Source organism: Sciurus vulgaris (genome assembly GCF_902686455.1).
Source record: "Sciurus vulgaris genome assembly, chromosome: 6".
NCBI classification, from domain to species: domain Eukaryota; kingdom Metazoa; phylum Chordata; class Mammalia; order Rodentia; family Sciuridae; genus Sciurus; species Sciurus vulgaris.
This window is the reverse complement of record NC_136466.1, coordinates 35,315,371-35,335,446: the sequence shown is the minus strand read 5'-3', so window position 1 is coordinate 35,335,446 and position 20,076 is coordinate 35,315,371. Positions and strand designations below refer to the sequence as shown.

Here is a 20,076-nt window from a genome sequence, read left to right as displayed (position 1 = left end):
AATTTTAGAAGAGGAAAAGTTTATTTGAGGGCTCATGGTTTCAGAGGTCTTAGTCCATAGACAGCCAGCTCCATTCCTGGGGACTCGAGTTGAGGCTGAAAATCACAGCAGAAGAGTATGGCAGAGAGAAGTAGCTTACATGATGATCAGAGAGCAGAGAGAGAGATTCCACTCCCCAGATACAAAATATATAACCCAAAGGCACATTCCCAATGACCCACCTCCACCAGCCACACCCTGCCTACCTTCAGTTACTACTCAGTTAATCCTGTCAGGTGATTAATTCACTATTTGGGTTAAGACTCTCACAACCCAATCATTTCTCCTCTAAACCTTCTTACATTGTCTCACACATGAGTTTTTGGGGGACACATCAACATCCAAACTATAACAGGATCCTTTAGATTTGTATCTGTTTACAAATAGTAGAACAGTAGGCCCTGTTCACCAGGGCCACTGTTTACTTCTGACACTTTGGGGGAAGAAATCAATACTTTCCCAAAAGAACATCCAAGGGCTGTTAACCCTCATATCCACAGGTCCCACATCTGTGAATTCAACCTACCACTGATCAAAAGTATTTGGAAAAAAATAATTTCATCTGTATTTAACACATACAGACATTTTTTGTCCTTATTCTCTAAACAATACAGCATAACAACTATTTTCAAAGAATTTGAATTGTTTTAGGTATTATAGGTATTGTAAGTAACCTAGAGATTATTTAAAGTGTATGGACTTAAAATATTTTCTATGCAAATACTATGTCATTTTATATAAGAACCTGAGCATCCAAGATTTGGTATCTAAGGGAGTCCTGGAGCCTGCAAATACCAAGGGAACTATCTCGGGGAATGAACAGTCTTTTTTACACAGTGGTTTGGAAGCTATAGAAAGAATGAGGATTTCTTTTCTTTCTTATTTTCTATCCCCCATCTCCCTCCTGTCCTCTGGAGGGCCAGGAGTGGACAGGGTCCAGGTGGGCTTCCTGTACCCCAGAGTCTGGGGTTCCACATGGGGACCTGCTTGAGGCCTCAGTGGGGTCATGTCTGGCCTCCTGTTCTCTCTGCAGGAGCCCTGGTGGACCAAGGCATCTTTGAAGAGCTCACAAGGGATGTCCTGCCTCGGCTGTCAGAGAAGATGCAGGACCTGGGGGTGATCTCTAGCATCTCACTCTCCTGGTTCCTCACCCTCTTCCTCAGTGTCATGCCTTTTGAGAGTGCCGTGGTCATTGTTGACTGCTTCTTCTATGAGGGCATCAAGGTGATCCTGCAGGTGGCCCTGGCCGTCCTGGATGCCAACATGGAGCAGCTGCTGGGCTGCAGTGATGAGGGCGAGGCCATGACCGTACTGGGCAGGTGACCAAGTCAGGCCCCTCCTGCTGCTGGGAAGCTGATGGTAGAACCCCACCCTTCACCAGCACTGGGTGTAACTTAGTCAGTATTCAGTGACTGCCTCCCCCAAGTAGCAGACCACAAGTAGGCCCAGCAACGCCCTGGAGATGAGAGAGAATTTTCCTAGTGGGAGCCCTGACCACACTCAGAGTGATAAGTACTGGAACAAAATAAAAGAGGGGAAGTAAGCCAAGCACACCAGTCTGGAGGCCACCACTCATGTGTGGTCAGGGATGCTTTCTGGAAGAGTGACCCAGAGCTGAGATCCAAATGATTCATTCTTGGTGGTGACCCGAAGGCTCGGCACAGCAGGGCCTCCAGCTTCTAGCAAAGGCTGAGTCTCTCATTTCCACAAAGCTGTCCTTGTGGTATCCTCCTGAACTCAGCAGCACCTCTACCTCCCCACCCACAGACAGCATGCCTACTGTGAACTAGCTGAAAGCCACCCACTGGGTCATGACTAAGGTTCAGGGGCTTCCTGGCCTTCTTGTCCTCCTGCTGCCCCAGGCTGCACATAGAGTGTCTCTGGAATCTGAGTTCTTTCTTCCATCCCTACTGCCTCCACACAGGCCCATGAGACCTCTTCCCTGGGCCCACGTCTACTTCTGCATGATTTTCTCTGTTCTAGTCGCTTACATACCAGCATCCCACAGGACTCTTTCCAATCAGATCTAACCCTATCCCTCCCCTAGGGCTTAGGGGATTCTCTATATCACAATTGGTCTTCTATACAAAGGAACTATCTGAGCTAGGCATAGTGGCACATGCCTGTAATCCCAATGCCTCAGGAGGTTGAAGCAGGAGGATCATAAATTCAAGATCAGCTCCCTCCCAAACTCACTCTGGCCCTTGCCCTGAACTTTGTACAGTCCTGCTGGCCTATATGGGCATATTTGCCCAGCCTGGAACATTCCCAGCTACCAGGGACCACCTGGGAAACTGCCACTTGCCTATTGAGCCAGGCCAGGGAGTCCTGCAGACCTGGCAGAATTATCATTCCCCCTACTCTGGGTTCTCATAGCTCTTGTTCCCCTAGTGTCAGGACACTCAGCCATGACCACAATCCATGGTTTTCATGCTCATCTTCTGCAGTAAGCAGAGCAAGCCCCTCAAGAGCAAGTGTCTGGGGATGGGCCATGACCAGTGGGTGTGGAGGTACCAGCTGCCCTCTCCTACCTGAGTTTCATGCTTAACTCAAGAGAGCCTAGGAGGGATTGAAGCCCTGGCTGGGGTAGGCTGGCCAGCCAAAGTAAGATTCTAACCATGAGCCTATGTTCCTGAAGAAGCCAGGTTCCCTGGGTCATTATAGGCACTGCCATAGTAGGCTTCCTCTCCAACTTTATTCTGGGATTCCCTGATTCTTCCTGACCAGGCCCCAGCAACCCACCAGAGAGAGGAAACATCATCCTTCCAAGGAGGTAGAAGCTGGGCTTATACAGGGTGTCCAACCATGGAACCCCCAAAGACAGCCCAGCATCCTCAGAGTCAGTGCTTGGCCTCCTGTCGGGGTGAGACCTTGAGGGAAGCTCTCCAGCTTACCAGAGGACCTGCCAGGTTCCCAGCCCTCAGCACACTCCTTAATTAAGAGTTGGCAGTACATTGCATAGCTGTGGGTGAGACATTCCTGTGGTTACCGAATGGTCTAGACTTCTGTTAATCTTTACAGATATCTGGACAATGTGGTCAATAAGCAGAGTGTCTCTCCTCCTATTCCACACCTCCATGCCCTACTGACCAGTGGAGACGACCCTCCTACAGAGGTGGACATCTTCGACCTCCTAAAAGTGTCCTATGAGGTCAGCAGAACTGGTTTGGCCAGGTCATTCTCTCTGGCCTTTTGGTTTCAGGTGGCTGCAGATGGGTGGGAGGGATGGCAGCCCAGTGCCCTGTGCTTGCACTTGATCTCACTACTTCACCTTCGGCCTGCAGAAGTTCAGCAACCTGAGGGCCGACGACATTGAACAGATGCGGTTTAAGCAGAGACTGAAAGTGATCCAATCCTTGGAGGACACAGCCAAGAGGAGTGTGGTATAGTAGCTGATGGGGCAGGGGTGGGTCAGGTGGGTGACCCTGCAAGTGCCTTCTCCAGATTGCTCCCTGGGAGGGGTGCACAGCTCAACTTGTGCCCTGTCCCTTGTGCTGCATTAGTACCTAGTCATGATGGGATGTTGTATGAGATTGGAATCCAGGAGTACAAATTTGTGGAAGTGAGGAGAGGTCCTACTCAGTCTTTTCTGTTCATGGTTGGTCAGTGGGAAGCATTTCTTTCACACTGCACCCTAAAGGCCAAGCCGAGTCCTCCCATCCTGGCTTTGCCATGTGTTCCCTGTTCCTGCCCCCCCATGGTGACACTCAGCTACCCCCTCACTACTGCACGCCTTTGCCAAAAGCCTTTACCTTCTCTCTGGAGGGGTCAAGCTATTCCTTCCACCCATGCTGCAGGACCTGTTCATGGTCTCTGCCCCTGAAAAGGTAGGGACTTATTACCTTGCCTCCAAAGTCCCAACCCTAGGCCACTGAGGATACTTTGATCACAAGCAACAGAAACTGACTGACTGAAGTAAACGAGACCTGATTGGCAAGTGCTAGGACCCCTTCCACAGGGGTTCCTTTGTAGGAATCCAGGTGACAGGAGCTAAATGACCATCCTCAACTGTGTTCCTCAACTAGACACTGAGAAAAGACTCTCCCCAGTTCCCTAGGAACCCTAGGAAGGAGCTCAGGGAGTGCGAACTGACTGGCAGGTAGTGGCAAGGGCTGCACCCTCTCTCCTGAATGAACCATCTTCCATTTCTTGCCCAGATGGTGACACCAAGAAGACAGTTTATACCCCTGTCCACATGAGAATTCTCTCAGCAAGCATCATGTTGCAAGCAGGGACTTGCAAATCAATTAGTACATCCTATCTCTTTTTCCTTCTAGGTCCGAGCTATACCAGGGGATATTGGTTTCTCAATCGAAGAGCTGGAGGAACTTTACATGGTGTTTAAGGTGATAGCCAAGAGCATGGGCAAGACCAATACCCCATCCTAATCCCCTAAGTGCACCCTCAGCACAGCAGCTTCCTGCCAGAAGAGAAATACATTTAAAAGCATCCTCAGATGCTACTATACCATGAATCCCATGTGTTAAAATTTAATCCTTCTTTGAGTTTAAATAGAACACTCTTTTAAATGTCAGAAAATCCATTCAAGTCATCTAACACAGAAGAGGGAATGCTTTGAATCATTTAACTGAAAAGTCCAGGATTCACAGCTTCAGGCATGGCTGTATTCAGGTGCTCAAAAATGCTGTCCTACTGCCCAACTTCTGATCCTTTAGACTGTTCTTTCTGTAGAGTGGTTGGATGACCATCAGCCGCTCCAGGATCATCCTGTCAATAATCCCTGTGGAAAATTTTTTTCTTTCCAAGTGGTTTTAGCAAAAGACCCAGGGTTGATTATTGGAGTGACTCAAGTTAGGTGCTGGTAGGATGTCATTGGCTACTGGGCCAAATGTGAATCATGTGCCTCCCTTGCCCACCCCAAGCAATAGGGCTAATTAACAACCCTTAATCCCATGGCATAAGACTGGGTCAGGAGGAGTTCTCCATAAAGATTCCAGTTACTATTAACAAAAGAAGGGGAAAGGATGCTGAAAAGGAGGCAAAGACAACAAAGTCCTCACTTCCTTTCTCTTAGAGTTGCCAGATTCCCATCTGCCCCTCCAGCTACCTTGGGTTCATTTCCCAAGGTGACCTCCACATTGCCTTAGGGTCAGAACGGTGGCAGTGGATCCATCCCTCACAGGTTGTACAATTGTCTGTCTCTTGGCTTCTCTGCATTTACCAACATGAGGGGTTCTGTGAGATGCTTAAGTATCTGGCTATGCTCACCCACCCCAGGGCTCTGCAGACTCGGACAGAGGAGGAGGGTAGATAACCTGGCCAGCCTGACCATCTAACACCCCAGGGGCTGAGAGGTCATCTCACCAGACTGTGTCCCCCACAGGCCAAGCACCTGGCAAGTCAGTACTGGGGCAGTAGCCACACAGCAGCCATCCGCCGGGACCCCAGTCTGCCCTACCTGGAGCAGTACCGGATCGATGCAAGCCAGTTCCAGGAGCTCTTTGCCAGCCTGACACCATGGGCCTGCGGCTCTCACACACCTGTACTGGCAGGCCGCATGTTCCGGCTCCTGGACCAAAACAAGGACTCACTGATCAACTTCAAGGAGTTCGTGACAGGGATGAGTGAGTGCCCCCAGAGGCCTACCAGGGCCCTGACCCTGCCAGAACCCTTTCTGAGAGCTTTCTAAATGCTGACCCTGGTGTATCTGTCTCCCCTGCTGGGAGCAGGGGTAGCCTTGAGCACTTGGCTCTTGATGAGGGAAGATCAGTTTACCCACTTGAGATACATTAGAGTCCAATGGGACTCCTGCCCTTCCCCCCTTCCTCAAACTAGGGCTTCTAAAAGCTGGAACTGCTGGCCCCAGAAGAAAGCTAAACTTTCCTGGCAAGGCTCTGGGGAGAAAAGGAGGCCTGGGTCTCATTCTGGTGACTTCTCCAGGAAAGAGTCAGGCCTGCTCAGGCTGTGAAGAGTCCCCACTAGAACCCATGTATTTTAGTCAGCTTTTTAGCTGCTATGATCAAAAGACCTTACAAGAACAATTTTAGAGGAAGGAAAGTTTATTTGGAGCTCACGGTTTCAGAGGTCTCAGTTCACAGGTGACCAAATCCATTGCTTTGTGCCAGAGGTGAGGCAGAACATCGTGGTGGAAGGGTATGGTAGAGGAGAGCAGCTTAGGACATGGTACCAAGAAGCTGAGAGCATTCTCCTCTCCAAGGATGAAATAGAAATCCTCAAAGGCATACCCCCAGGGACCCACCTACTCCAGCCCCTCTACATTCCTACAATTACCACCCATTTAATCCCTGTCGATGGATAGACACACTGATTAGATGAAGGCCCTCATAACCCAATCATTTCACCTCTGCATGTTCTTGTATTGCCTCATATGAGCTTTGGGGGGAAGCCTCATATCTAAACCATAACGCTGTGGGAAAGGGAGGTGCTAGAAGGCAGGCCTGCAGTGAGGTTTGGAGCCCACTTACCAGCATGCCCTTCCTTGGCCTTGCTCCACAGGCGGGATGTACCATGGGGACCTCACAGAGAAGCTCAAGGCACTGTACAAGCTGCACCTTCCCCCAGGTGAGAGCCTCCCTGCTGTGCCCTGCCCAGGCCTCTAACTTGTCCTGAGTTTGGGATCCCAAGGTGGGCACAGGCTTCTGTGGGATGGGTGGGCTGAGGCAACTTTTGGGGAGGCTGTGGTCCCATAAAGAAAGAGGAGGGGGCTGGAGCCAGCATGGTGGTGATCTGAGAGCAGGGTCATGACCTGGGAAGGGCCATGGAAGGAGGATCCCATCAGTGCAGGCAGTTGCCAGGAACAGGACTCTACCCATCAAATGAGCAGCTTGACCCAAAAGTCATGGGGCGGGGAGCGGGGGGAAGGGAGTGGGATGAATGAGTAGAGATTCTGGTTTGTATCTGAGATCCTGTGCATTCATTAGTTTCTCCTTAAGTTTCTCAAGAGTTCCTACTTATTTCCAGAGGGTCAGCCTGAGGGCAGCACCAAAGCCACCAAGGGAATCTTGTCACATGGCCATAAGCAAGGGCTACTTCCCTCTAGCCTAAGTGGTGTTGGAGCCTAATGGGGCCATGGTAGGAATAGAACATCTCCTGTGAGCCATGGTCTGAGTGAAAGGGAAGGACTCACAGAATCCAGGCCAGAGCCATGACCACCAGGTTTCTGTTTGTGGCAAGAGAATACCATCTCAGCAAGGTGACCACTTGGAGGAATCTCTAGAGAGGGGTCATGCCCATTTTCTGAAGAAACAGGCCAATGGAAATGATGGCTGGGTTGCTCTGCTCTGGTGGTAGAACTGTACCAGGTCCCCAACATTGTTATTCATAACCTGGCCTGGAGAAGTTCACAGTCAGCAACTGCCCTCACAACTGGCCCAGGACTGAGCTTCACCTCCAGGAGCCTCCTCCATTTGCCTGGAGTGGAACCCAGACCTATAATTTGTACAGCTTCCCAGGTGGTTGCTCTGCCACCTGAACTGAAAAGGTTCCTGGCACAGGGGTTCTCACCTGGAGCTGTCTGGTCGTTGGTACCACCACCATTGAAACCCAGGCTAGACAGACCCCACTGGGCCTAGATCCTATGAATGAGGGCACACAGGACTGCCCCTGCCACTTGAACCACCTTGGCCCAACCTGCCTCATTCATGTATAGGACACTTGAGCTCTGGTGAACTGTGGCTCATGTCCTTGACCTCCCCTACATGCCATGCACTGTAAAGCCTCTCTCCATACAACAAGGAGTCCCCCCACCACAGAACCATGTGAATCTGCAGCCCCAAGTATTCCTCATACACTACCAGCATTTGCAAATAATGAGGAAGACCCATATATATTGATGAGAAATCATCTCTGATATTTATAAGGTGAATGCCTTGAGACTGCATGTGTGACTGTAGGCACATAAAACACCCTAAAACATTGAAGCAAATTACCACCAGGATGGGAGGATGACTTGCTTTTCACCACACTCCCAACTTCACTGATTGCATTGCTTCCTGACACGTGTACTACATTTTCAAACTCGGTGTCAGGTCAGGGATGTAGCTCAGTGGTAGAGCACATGCTCAGCATGCACAAGGTCCTGGGCTCAATCCCAGTACCCTCCTCCCCAAAACCCCACAATATCAAAGTCAAGAAAGAAACAAACAACCAGAATTAATCATCACCATTAAAACTATTACCAGCTGGGTGTGGTCACACACACCTATAATCAGTGAAGTTGGGAGTGTGGTGAAAAGCAAGCCATCCTTCCATCCTGGTGGTGATTTGCTTCAATGTTTTAGGGTGTTTTATGTGCCTACAGGCACACATGCAGACTCAAGCCATTCTGTTTCACTGAATCAGGAGGATCACAAGTTCGAGGCTAGCTTCAACAACTTAGCGAGACTGTCTCATAATAAAACAAAAAGGGCTGGGGTATAGCTTAATGGTAAAGTGCCCTTGGGTTCTATCCCAGCAATTAATCAATCACTTATTAATCATTCAAGCAGTCTATTACTACATATTATGATCAGCACACTGGGACTAGTCAGGCATACCAGGTGAGGAGGCTTCTGTCTGGGACTGTAGTAGGTTTGCTTTGAGTGAGTAACACAGTGTCTTCTCCTGCCACCACTTTTCGCTTCTCTCCCAACACAGCTCTGAGCCCAGAGGAAGCCGAGTCAGCCCTGGAGGCCACCCATTATTTCACAGAAGACAGCTCCTCAGAAGGTGAGCTGCTGTTAAGATGCCTGGTGCATCCAGCCATGGCCCTGCAGCCACCAGTCTTCCCGTGGGACCCATCAGTGGGCTCAGGGAGGAGGCCACCCTGGGGTTCTCCTGGGAGGGTCCTGCCCACACTGGGTGGGGTCAGTCCCTGCAGATGTTCTCAACTCCTGTTTCTCTTGCTTTTCTGTCTCCCTGGACCTTGGCTTCTCTCTCTTCCCTCTGCACCTTCTCTGCTGTCCCCTCCAGCATCTCCTCTGGCCTCAGATCTGGATCTTTTCCTGCCCTGGGAGGCTCAAGGTCAGTCCCTGGAGGGCAAGGGCACCCCCTTCACCTGGGACTATGTCCTCCTAACACTCAGAAGTCTGGAAGCTGTGTCCCTGGGGCCCTCTGAGACTTCTTCCTGTGGGTGTAAGTCCTGAGAAGGACCCAGAACCCAGCCACTCCTTGTGAAAAACAGGGGGCAGCATCCCTTATTGCAGAGTGGTTAGTAAATAAAGACACAGTACATTGGGCATCAAGCAGACCCAAGAGGTCACCTCTGCAGCCACATGCAAAAAGTGTCATCATGTTCATAGAAAAGAAATACAGAATGCTGTCACTGTACCTGTGTGAAACAGACACAGCATGGAAAAGTGGAGGTGCAAGAAATGGTAGATCTGTCCTGGAAAATATCTTCACATTCACAGTATTTTTTCATTACAGAAAAATATATATGTTGAGTGCCTGTGCCACATTTAAAGCTGGTTGGTAGCGCACGCCCGTAATCCTAGCAGCTCAAGAGGCTGAGGCAGGAGGATCATGAGTTCAAAGCCAGCCTCAGCAATTTAGCAATGTCCTGAGCAACTCAGTGAGACCCTGTCTCTAAATAAAATACAAAAAATAGGACTGGGGAGATAGCTCAGTCAGTAGAGTGCTTGCCTTACAAGCACAAGGCCCTGGGTTCGAATCCCCAGCACCACAAAAAAAAAAAAAAATACAAAACAGAGCTGGGGATGTGCTTCAGTAGTTAAGCATCCCTGGGTTCTATCCCTGGTACCAAAACAATTTAAAAAAATAATAATAAAGCCTGTTGGAAGCATCTGATCCAGGGTAAGAGGGCATTCCAGGCCCTGGGATTTGGCTATCAAGCTCATCATGTGTGTTATACTTGCAAAGTTGACCATAAGGCTTGCAGGTGTAGCTCAGTGATAGAGCACTTGTACAAGATCCTGCCTTAGATCCCCAGCACCACCAAAAGTAAAACAAAACAGAAAAAAAAGATAATTTCTCATGAGAGATTATACGTACCAAGGAATTGAACCAAAAGGGAAAATAATATGTATCACCAGGGATTTGGGAGATGGAGGCAGGAGGATCACAAGTTCAAGGCTAGCCTCAGAAACTCAGCAAGACCCTATCTCAAAATAAAAAATAAAAAGTACTAGGGATGTAGCTCAGTGGTGAAGCACCTCTGGGTTCAATTCCAAGTACCAAATCATAATCATAATAATGCATATCAAGATGCCTATGGTGGTTCTGCTGACAGCACTGAAGAAAGACTTGAATTTGAACATGACTTTGATTTCAAGAACATTACCTAAAAAGCCTGGTGCTCCTTCTGTTGTAATACGGAGCCTCAACAAATCAAGGCTGCTCTAAGCTTGTCCCAAGTGCTCCTGGAAGAGGCCTCATAGTGCACAGACCTGTCCTCAGGCTTCACATGGACCACAGGGAGCAGAGTCTCCATTCTATGATGAGATTCCTGAGCCCATAGTGGCCTGCCCTTCACCACCAACATGGACCACTAGGGTAGTTCAGAGCTGGGATACTGCTGTCTGCCTGAGGCCCTAAAGCCTCAGGGAACAGTCAGCCTGATTCTTCCCAGGTCATGTTCACATGTAGGCATCATGTGAACCAACTCCAGCAAATGTGCCAACTCCAGCAAATGTGGCACTTTTTGAAATACTGTGTGAGCACTAGATTCCCATACATAGAATCCTTCATCTTGGGGCTGGGATTGTGGCTCAGTGGTAGAGCACTTGCCTAGCATGTGTGAGGCACTGGGTTGAATTCTCAGCACCATATAAAATAAATAAGTAAAGGTCCATCAACAACAACAAAAAAAAAGAACCCCTCATCTACTAGTGTGGGGGTCACAAACAAAATTGATCATTAGGACTCATCCTCTGAATTTGACTTTTTAGCAGAAACTATAGAATTCATTAATTCTCAGACTTTTCCATAATGCATATCATCATTCACTTATAAAACAGTGTGGTGAGACATATATTTTTTTGAAAAAGATGAAATGAGGGCCAGGTATGGTGGTGCACACCTGTAATCCCAACCATCTGGGAGACTGAAGCAAGAAGATCACAAGTTCTAGTCCAGCCTCTGCCATTTAGCAAAATCCTGTCTCAAAAAATAAAAAAGTCTGAGGATGTAGCTCAGAGGCAAATTACCCCTAGGTTCAATCCCTAGTCCCACCCCCACCAAGAAAGAAAGAGAGAGGAAGGAATGAAGGGAGGGAAGGAGGAAAGAAAGGAAGGGGAAGGAAAGAAGAAGTGAGGATTCTTCGGCTGTGTGTGTGTATATTCAGACCCAGGGCCTCCAGCATGCTAAGTACTCTACCACTGAGCTATACCGCAGCAACTGACTTTAAAAATGTAACCAAGTGAAAAGATGGCCAGCAACTATAATGCACCAATAAAAAAAAAAAAAAAAAAAAAAAAAAAGTGAAGGGAAAAAAAGAGAAACAGCCAGGCCCTTCCCTGCTGCAGTGCTATAGGACCAGGGCCAGGCCAAGCATAGGGCAGCACTGGGGCCTGGACTGGTTCTGTAGAGCCACAGACTAGACCTGCAGGGACCCCCGTGGTTTATAATCAGAATAAAAATTTTCTCCATATTCTTTTTATTTTTCTGGTTGTCCAGAAGTACCACCACAGGAAGAGCAAGAAGGAAGTGGAAATGAGGATGTTCGAGAAAAAAGAGGAGGTACAGGCTGTTCTCTACTGATGGTAGCGATCCAAGGGAGGGTGTGTTCTGGGTACCCTTGCTTGCTGTGTCCCTCCCTGTCACTGCGGGAGAGGCCGTCAACCCCCAGGGAGATGACAAATGCGTGCCTTGACACAGGGGCTGATGCGTCAAGGTGAGTTCAGCTCATCAGCTACCACTGTGGGGGCCCCCATCCCCCTCTAGGAGCCCAGCAGCCCTCCCCAGCTCACACCAGCCTCCCTGCAGCCTCTGTGTGATTCTGTCACCACCTTAGGGAAGATGGGTTTGGGACCATTTATCAACTTAGGTCCAACCTATGCTGATGGGAGAGAACCATGAGTGTTCTGGACTGTTTTTCCATCTCCACTGCCCCAAATGCCAGGGTGTTCCATAACAGGGCCCAGGTAAGCCCACGCCAGAAAAAATGCAGCCCCACTCCTCTCTGCTTCCAGCCTGCAACCCTGTTCCTCTCATTTGACAGATGGTGATTAATCTATTTTTCTTCCAACTCACAGAGGAGAAGGGCACCAGCCCTCCAGACTACCGACACTACCTTCGAATGTGGGCCAAGGAGAAAGAGGCTCAGAAGGAAACAATTAAGGATCTTCCCAAGATGAACCAGGTAGGCTCAATTGGAGCCCACAAAGATATGTTTCTAGAGAATTCTGGCCAACTGGGGCCTCACACCACCCACACTCCAGCGGTCTCCTATGGGGTGGAAATTCTCTTCCCTCCCTCTGGAGCCTGTTAGTCCTCAATGGCAGTTAGTTGTGATTTCCGAAAGGAGGCTAGTTGTTCCATGTTAACCACTCACTTTTTGTGAATCAATATCCATGAACCAGAGATGCACCAGGTAGGTTAGTCTCTAACAACCAGAAACTCACACACCAGCTTTGACAAGAAAGTTCACTGTGCTCCAGCTCCCTCCCAGCCCTGCCCAGGTGTCTGCACAAACAGGCTTACTTGTTCCTTCCGTGGCAGGTTCTTCATTTGCTAGTCTGTCAGTTCAGAAGTTTGGCACCTTGTCAAAGGTCTCAGCTAGGGAGTGGTCAACTCTGGATTCAGACTGTAGACATCTAAGCAAAGTTAGTTCTTCAGCCTGACCATGTCCCTCAGACCAGACTTTACCTGCAGTTGGAGCAGACTCTCACTCACAGACCTGAAGATAGGGCACCATGGAATGAGTTTTCTTCCCATCTCAGGCTGGTGGTCCTGAATGTATGGTTAAAGACCTAGAACCCGGCCTGCCCCAGCCCTCCTCAACTGACCAAGTGTACACTTTGTTGTTACCCCCTGTACTTCACTAAAGGACGGTTGAAGTTGCTTCTGACTAAAAATATAAAAGCCAAAAGTGGTTCCAAAATACAAGGAATAAGTCCTTTTGTGATTAGGTTTAGAAAGTCCTGATGGGGGGGGTTGGGAATCAGGCTGGTAAAGGCTGGCCTGGCAGATGCAAGGCTCTGAGTTCCATCTCCAGCACCACAAAAACAAAAAAGCCTTGATAGAAGTAGCTCTCTCTTGCTGGGCACTGTGGTGCATGTCTGTAATCCCAGGAACTTGGGAAGCTGAGACAGGAGGATCACTAGTTCCTGGCCAGCCTCAGCAATTTAGCAAGACCCTCAGCAAAATAAAAAGTAAAAAAAGTTAAAAAGACCCTGTCTCAAAAAGTAAAAAGGATTGAGGCTGTAGCTCAGGGGTAAAGCACCCCAGGGTTAAATCCCACAAAAAAAAAAAAAAAAAAACCTACAAAAAAAAAAAAAAGTAGGTCTCTCTAAGCTAGCAGAATGACAAACAGAAACAAGGACAATCCAAATCAGATATGCATCCCGCTGATGAGAAAGGCATCTGGGGAAAAAAGGAAAAAAGGCTTTCAAAAGCTACAAGACATTGGTAAGTCACTTTCCTCTGAGTGTCCTAATCTGTAAAATGGGAATGGTAAGGCACAGGTTTTTGGAGACAATATTCCAGCACCAGTTAGCGTGGCCATTCTCTCTCTAGCTAACGCAACCCATATTTTACCATCTCCTTGTCCTGTTTTTATCCTTAAGGAACAGTTCATTGAACTGTGCAAGACACTATACAACATGTTCAGCGAAGACCCCATGGAGCAAGATTTGTACCATGCCATTGCCACTGTGGCCAGCCTCCTCCTCCGCATTGGCGAGGTAGGGAAGAAGTTCTCAACCCGGATAGGCAGAAAGCCCAGGGACGGTGCTCACAGCGGGGATCACAACAGTACCACAGAGGAGGACGAGCCACCAGCACCTGAGCTCCATCAGGACCCAATACGGGAGCTTCAGCTGCCAGCTGCAGGGGACCCCCAGGCCAAGGCTGGTGGAGACACCCACCTTGGGAAAGCACCACAAGAAAGCCAGGTGGTGGTAGAGGGGGGCAGCGGCGAGGGGCAGGGCTCACCCGCCCAGCTTCTGTCTGATGATGAAACCAAAGACGACATATCCATGTCCTCGTACTCAGTGGTCAGCACAGGCTCCCTGCAGTGTGAGGACCTTGCAGATGACACAGTGCTGGTGGGTGGAGAGTCCCGCAGTCCCACAGCCACCTCACGTGTTGGGGGCACTGTGGACACAGACTGGTGCATCTCCTTCGAGCAGATCCTAGCCTCCATTCTGACGGAGTCTGTATTAGTGAACTTCTTTGAGAAGAGGGTTGACATTGGACTCAAGATCAAGGACCAAAAGAAGGTGGAGAGACAGTTCAGCACCTCCAGTGACCATGAGCAGTCTGGGGTTTCGGGCTGACCTCTGCAGCCGCACTGCTTTGGCTGAGGCCTCAGAAGTAGGGGCCAGCCTTGGTCTCCTCCTTCCCTTCCTGTCCTCTCCTTTCACCCTCTCATTCTCCCCAGAAGCAATGAATTGTAAACGCAGGCCAATGCAGACCCAGTTGCCTTAGAAGCATTCCTGGGCCTGTCCACCCCAGTGCCCAGGAAAAGACTGGCCACTCCACCTCCTCTCTGCCTGGTGGGAACCCTCCTAGAGCCTGGCTGCCCCTCCTCATGTTAGAGGCTCTCGGATCTGCCCATGCTTGCCTCACATCCTCGCAGCCCGTGCTGTGCTCAGGCCACACTGGGTCCCTCCAACCACAGCCATCTTCATTCAGCTGTGTGGCCCAGACACCAACTCCGCCACTTGGCACCAGGTAGGAAGGTCATAAACTTATCAGGTTTCAAAGTGATGGAAACTTCCAAGTACTCTCTGGAGCCTTTAAGTCCGAACCTCCTGACTGGGGAACTCAGCAGAAAGGGTCTCTTGCATAGTGGTGGGCGCATTAACCTTACATGCACTTTTGCTCTTTTGTCACCATTAACTCTGAAAGCACATCCTCAGGTCCTCATCTGTTTCCTTGTATTCATTTCAGTTGTCTAAACATCACACTGTGCTCAATGCCTTAATTTCCTCAAATAAAAAAAAATAAAATCCACTGCGTACAGTGCCTTAAAGTGGCCCTCAACAACCGTTTAGGCCTCCTGGCTTCCCCCTAGACCAGGAACAGGACCCAGGCCTCACTCCAGAAATTCAAGACACTTGGTCCCCCACAGGGGTTGTGGGAGTTACCATGCCTGCCAGTGTAGGTGGGGACATGGAAGGTGTTGACTTGTGGCAGGAGAAGCCTGAGCTCCACAGGTCTCAGTGGGCAGGGGGACAAGGAGTATAGATGTGTCTCAGGCCTGGGCTGTAGCAAGTCGCTGGATTCAAGAAGCAGAGTGTGGGCCTTCTGAGCTGAGTCAAACAGGGCTGAGGCACGAGGACCCTTTTATTTGTAGCAGGAGTTGAAGCTGATCACGGATGACCAGTGTTTGTCCCACATGGGGGCCACTCTTGCTTTTACTATGCCTGGGTTGTATTTTTCTCAGCACTGGGCAAGGAACCCAGGGCCTTGCATATGCCAGGCAAGTGCTCTCCCGCTGAACCACATCCGCAAACCCTTTATTTATTTATTTTTTTAGTTGTCGATGGATCTTTATTTTATTTATTTATAATGTGGTGCTGAGAATTGAACCCAGTGCCTCACTTGTGCTAGACAAGTGCTCTACCATGAGCCACAACCCCAGTCCCACAAAACCTCTTGTTTGGTTTTTAAGAGGATTGTGCTAAATTGACCAGGCTGGTTACAATCCTCCTGTCTTAGCCTCCTGAATAGCTGGGATCGCAGGCATGAACAACCATATCCAGCCTTTTTATTTTTAAATATAACAGCTTTATTAAGGTGTAACTTACATACTATAAAATCTACTTGTTAATGTACAAGCCAGTGAATTCTAGATTTACAGAGTTAGCAACCAACGCCACAATGCAGTTTTTGAACATTTGCATCACAACTGAAAGATCCCTCAGGCCATTTGCAGGGAGTCTGTGCTCTCACCCTCAACACCAGGCAACTACTGATCTGCTTTCCATAGATTTCCTATTAGTTTTTTAAATTGCAGTGCAGGCCTAGGGGTGTGGCTCAGTAGTAGAGTACTTGCCTAGCATGTGCAAGGTCCTGGGTTACATCCCCAGCACCACAAGAAAATAAAATAACCTACGCTTGAAATTCTCAACTGTTATGTTCCATTCTCAATAAATGCAGCAAACAACATCAAGGAAACTGAACAACTGTTCTTCTTTTCTTTCTTAAAAAAAAAAGTCATTAAAAAAATGTGCAGCCAGGCACAGTGGCTCAGGCCTAAAATTCTAGCAACTCAGGAGGCTGAGACAGGAGTTTGTAAGTTTGAGGCCAGACTCAACAATTGAGACTTTCAACAACTTAGCAAGACCCTGTCTCAAAAAATAAAAGGTCTGGGGACATAGCTCAGTGGTAGAGCACTCCTGGGCTTAATTCCCAGTACAAAAAAAAAAAAAAAAAGGCATACATTGTAAAACATAATTTCCTTTCTAGTATTTATTCCAAACATATATATAATTACAACAGATCTTGCCAAAAATACTGTTCTTGGCCACAATGCAATTAAGATACACATGAGAATCTCATACATTTGGCAGTTTGGAATCTTAAAATTGATTGTAATCAATTAGACTTTAGTAATTCGAAATTTGGATAAATGTTTTAAATAATATGAAGAATAAACTTATGAATATAACACAAAAAATAATAGAATTGTTGGGCACAGTGGTTCATACCTGTAATCCCGCAACTCAGGAGATTGGGGCAGGAGGACTACAAGTTCAAGATAGCTTGGGGCAATTTATAAAGACCCTTTCTCAAAATAAAAAAGGACTGGGCATGTAGCTCTGTGGTAGAGTGCCCCTGGGTTTAATCCCCAGTGGAAAGGATGGAGGGAGGGAGAAAGAGAAAGAAAGAGAGAAAGGAGGGAAAATATAAAGTAAGAACATAAAAAGAATAACCTATTCACATGTTAAAAGAATGTACAAAAACAAGTATGTCAGGCATGGCAGCCTGTTCCTATAGCCCCAGGTACTTGGGAGGCTGAGGCAAGATATCTTGTGCCTAGGAGTTGCAGACCAGCCTGGCAACATAATGAGTCTCTCTCTCCTCTCTCTCTCTCTCTCTCTCTCTCTCTCTCTCTCTCTCCTCTCTCTTTCTTTCTCACACACACACAGTTGTTTTATTTTGGTTGCAACAGAACTTCAAATTCATTAATCATTGAACCTGGGAGGATAATTAAAACATTTAACAGCCAGAACAGTAACACAAAATATGTATGAAGGAAATAAATTTTCAGTATATATTACTCTGCAATTGTATATTTTAAAACTGCTTAGCCATGGTTAGTGATATGCACCTGTAGCCTCAGCACTAGGGAAACTGAGACAGGAAGATCACTTGAACCTAGTAGTTTGAGAAGAACCTAGGTAACATAGGGAGACCTGTGAAAGGAAGAAAGAGAGGGAGGGAGGGAAGAAAGGGACACGTGTATTTTAAAAGGAAAAAATACTGAAAAGTAGAAAAACTTTATCTGATACTAAAGACTACTCAGTATTTTGGTGATTTTCTTCTATATTTTTTTCAGAGTTGAACTGGTATCATAAAATTTTTGTTCTGCTTTTTTCATTAAGCACAAAACATTCTTTGCAGATGCAAATATGCATTTTGCTCTCAGCCACAGTAATTCAGATGTGGAAATAAACAGACCCACACCCCAGTGAGAAACACTATTTGGACTTGCTCTAGAAGGGGAGTCAGCCCCATCACTTGTATTTGGCAGACTCAAAGGCAGGCAGAAAAGTAGGAAAATCTATAGTGAAGAGAAGTCTTCAGATGTGCTCTGAATGCAGGCTGTCAGTATGGGAAAACTAGAGGGAATCAAATAAGAAGTAAGATTTCTTTCTTTTATTTTAAGTGGTAGGGATTGAAACCAGAGACCCTCACATGCTAAGCATCAGCTCTACCACTGAGTTCCAGCTCCAGCCCAGGATGGGCTTCTTTGTTCCCTGTCCCAATTTCCATACCTAGAAGTGCTTTACCACTGAGCCACATCCCTAGCCCTTTTTATTTTATATTTTGAGACAGGCACTTGCAAAACTACCCAGGCTAACCCCAAACTTGCTATCCTCCAGCCTCAGCCCTCCTGAATCACTGGGATTATAAGCACTTAACACCTCACCCAGCTTACCCAAGATGATTTATGTGTTTGGTTTGTTTTTATGTGTTTTGTTTTTTTCTGGTTGGTTCTGAGCTGGGCAAGTAGGTATGCAAAAATGGAGAAGCAGGCAGTTATTGGCCAAGTCAAGGTTTCAGGCAACTGAGATTTTAGGGGTGTGGTTACTGCAAAGGTTTAAGGTCATAGTTCTGTTGTCATATATTGCCTGACCATTGTCCATTTGCAACTCAGTCTTTGAAACACAATTTTTTAAAAATTTTTTTCTGATATATATTTACTGTGAAAAATTTGGAAAATATTTTTAAAATCATAATCCTACTCCCCCCCCCACATACTCATGCACCTGGGAATAAATGACAGATTTTATACAACTGAAATTATGTACATTTTGTAGCCTCTTGCTTTTATTAAATAAATAGTTATTCAATAACACCAGATAAAACAGAGCAAGGAAGACTTTATTCAGGATCATCAGGATAGGTATAAGGACTGTGGCCAAGCACAGTGACAGTAGGCCCACACCTGTGATCCCAGCAGTTTGGGAGGTTGAGGAAGGAGGAGTGCAAGTTCAAAGCCAGCCTCAGCAATATAATAAGGCCTAAAGTAATTTAGCAAGATCCTGTCTCAACATAAAAAAAGGGCTGGGAATGTGGCTCAGTAATAAAAGCACCCTTGGGTTCAATCCCTTGTGCAAAAAAAAAAGGTATAGGGACCACTGCAATGGGGTCTGGAAATGGGGGCGTGAGATTGTGCTCAACTTCCAACTCAGTGTGGGCAGATGGGAATTTACAGCTAAGGATCAAGTGGAGGCCAGTAGATGGAAAATTACTAGGAGGAAACATTAGAATTAGGCGAATTCTGGCTACACAGGCATAACAGGGTTCTTGCTGAAGACAGGCCCGCTACATTAGACCTCATCTGGGGGATGGAGAATTGTGAGGATGCTGATGAGATGTTGATGATGGGAAGGAAGCAGTTCTTGCTAAACTGACTTAGCAGAGTTCCTTATTAAAACAAAGTGCACAGGAGAATGCTCAGAACCTGACCAAAGTTTGGCCAAAGAAGATGTCACTTCCTTTTTTTTTTTTTTTTTTTTTTTTGGTGTGTGTGTGTTTGTGTGTGTGTACTAGGGATTGAATCACCCAGGGACACTTTAATCACCAAGCCATATCCTCAGCCCTATTTCATATTTTATTAGGGACAGGGTCTTGTTGAGTTGCTTAGAGACTTGCTAAGTTGCTGAGGCTGGTTTTGAACTCCTGAGCCTCCTACCTCAGCCTTTGGAGTCGCTGGGATTATAGGCGGGTGTCACATGCCTGGCTAAGATGTCACTTCCTAATAATGCATGTGCGCTTTCACTGCAAACTCAAAATTCTGTAATGGACCTGCATTGTGGTCTATTTATTGAAAGCAACTATCCTCACAACATTTATTCCCATTTTTTTCTTGTCACACTTCAGTGATCACTAGTGCATAATAAATCTGTCTGGATGACATTGGTTATTTTTCTTATCCACGATGTTTTTTTGTTTTGTTTTCTGTTTTACTCCTCTACCTGTATTCTGTATAGCAGAACCTTTCTCACCACATCTTTGTCGGGTTGGGGTATTATGATTTTTTTAACAAGATAGTTTATGTTGTCAGTCATGTCTTGGCCATCTGGCAACAGGGTCCTAGTGGGGCTAAGACGGCGAAGTTGAACTTATTCCTCCCCCTTCCAAAGGGAGCTTTCTTTGGGAACTGCAGGAGGGATTGGTTTTCATTTTCAATTCCTTTCTCAGTTTCCCTTTCCCAGAAAC

General features: G+C 47.3%; 1 protein-coding gene across 3 annotated transcripts in view; it reads left to right on the top strand.

Annotated features, from left to right (window-relative positions):
• TBC1D9B (TBC1 domain family member 9B) overlaps window positions 1–15,147 on the top strand; it is a 56,638-nt gene extending 41,491 nt beyond the window's left edge. Inside the window, exons 12-22 of one of the 3 annotated variants that reach the window (XM_079144109.1) lie at window positions 1,073–1,358; window positions 3,061–3,190; window positions 3,324–3,422; window positions 4,317–4,385; window positions 5,384–5,624; window positions 6,517–6,582; window positions 8,656–8,727; window positions 8,971–9,021; window positions 11,635–11,697; window positions 12,213–12,319; window positions 13,746–15,147. In XM_079144109.1, the coding sequence (XP_079000235.1) occupies window positions 1,073–1,358; window positions 3,061–3,190; window positions 3,324–3,422; window positions 4,317–4,385; window positions 5,384–5,624; window positions 6,517–6,582; window positions 8,656–8,727; window positions 8,971–9,021; window positions 11,635–11,697; window positions 12,213–12,319; window positions 13,746–14,456 (1,895 nt within the window). In that variant the 3' untranslated portion in view covers window positions 14,457–15,147. The remainder of the gene's footprint in view (window positions 1–1,072; window positions 1,359–3,060; window positions 3,191–3,323; window positions 3,423–4,316; window positions 4,386–5,383; window positions 5,625–6,516; window positions 6,583–8,655; window positions 8,728–8,970; window positions 9,022–11,634; window positions 11,698–12,212; window positions 12,320–13,745) is intronic. The other 2 variants (XM_079144110.1, XM_079144111.1) reach the window with 2 other exon arrangements.
• The last annotated feature ends 4,929 nt before the right edge of the window (window positions 15,148–20,076 follow it).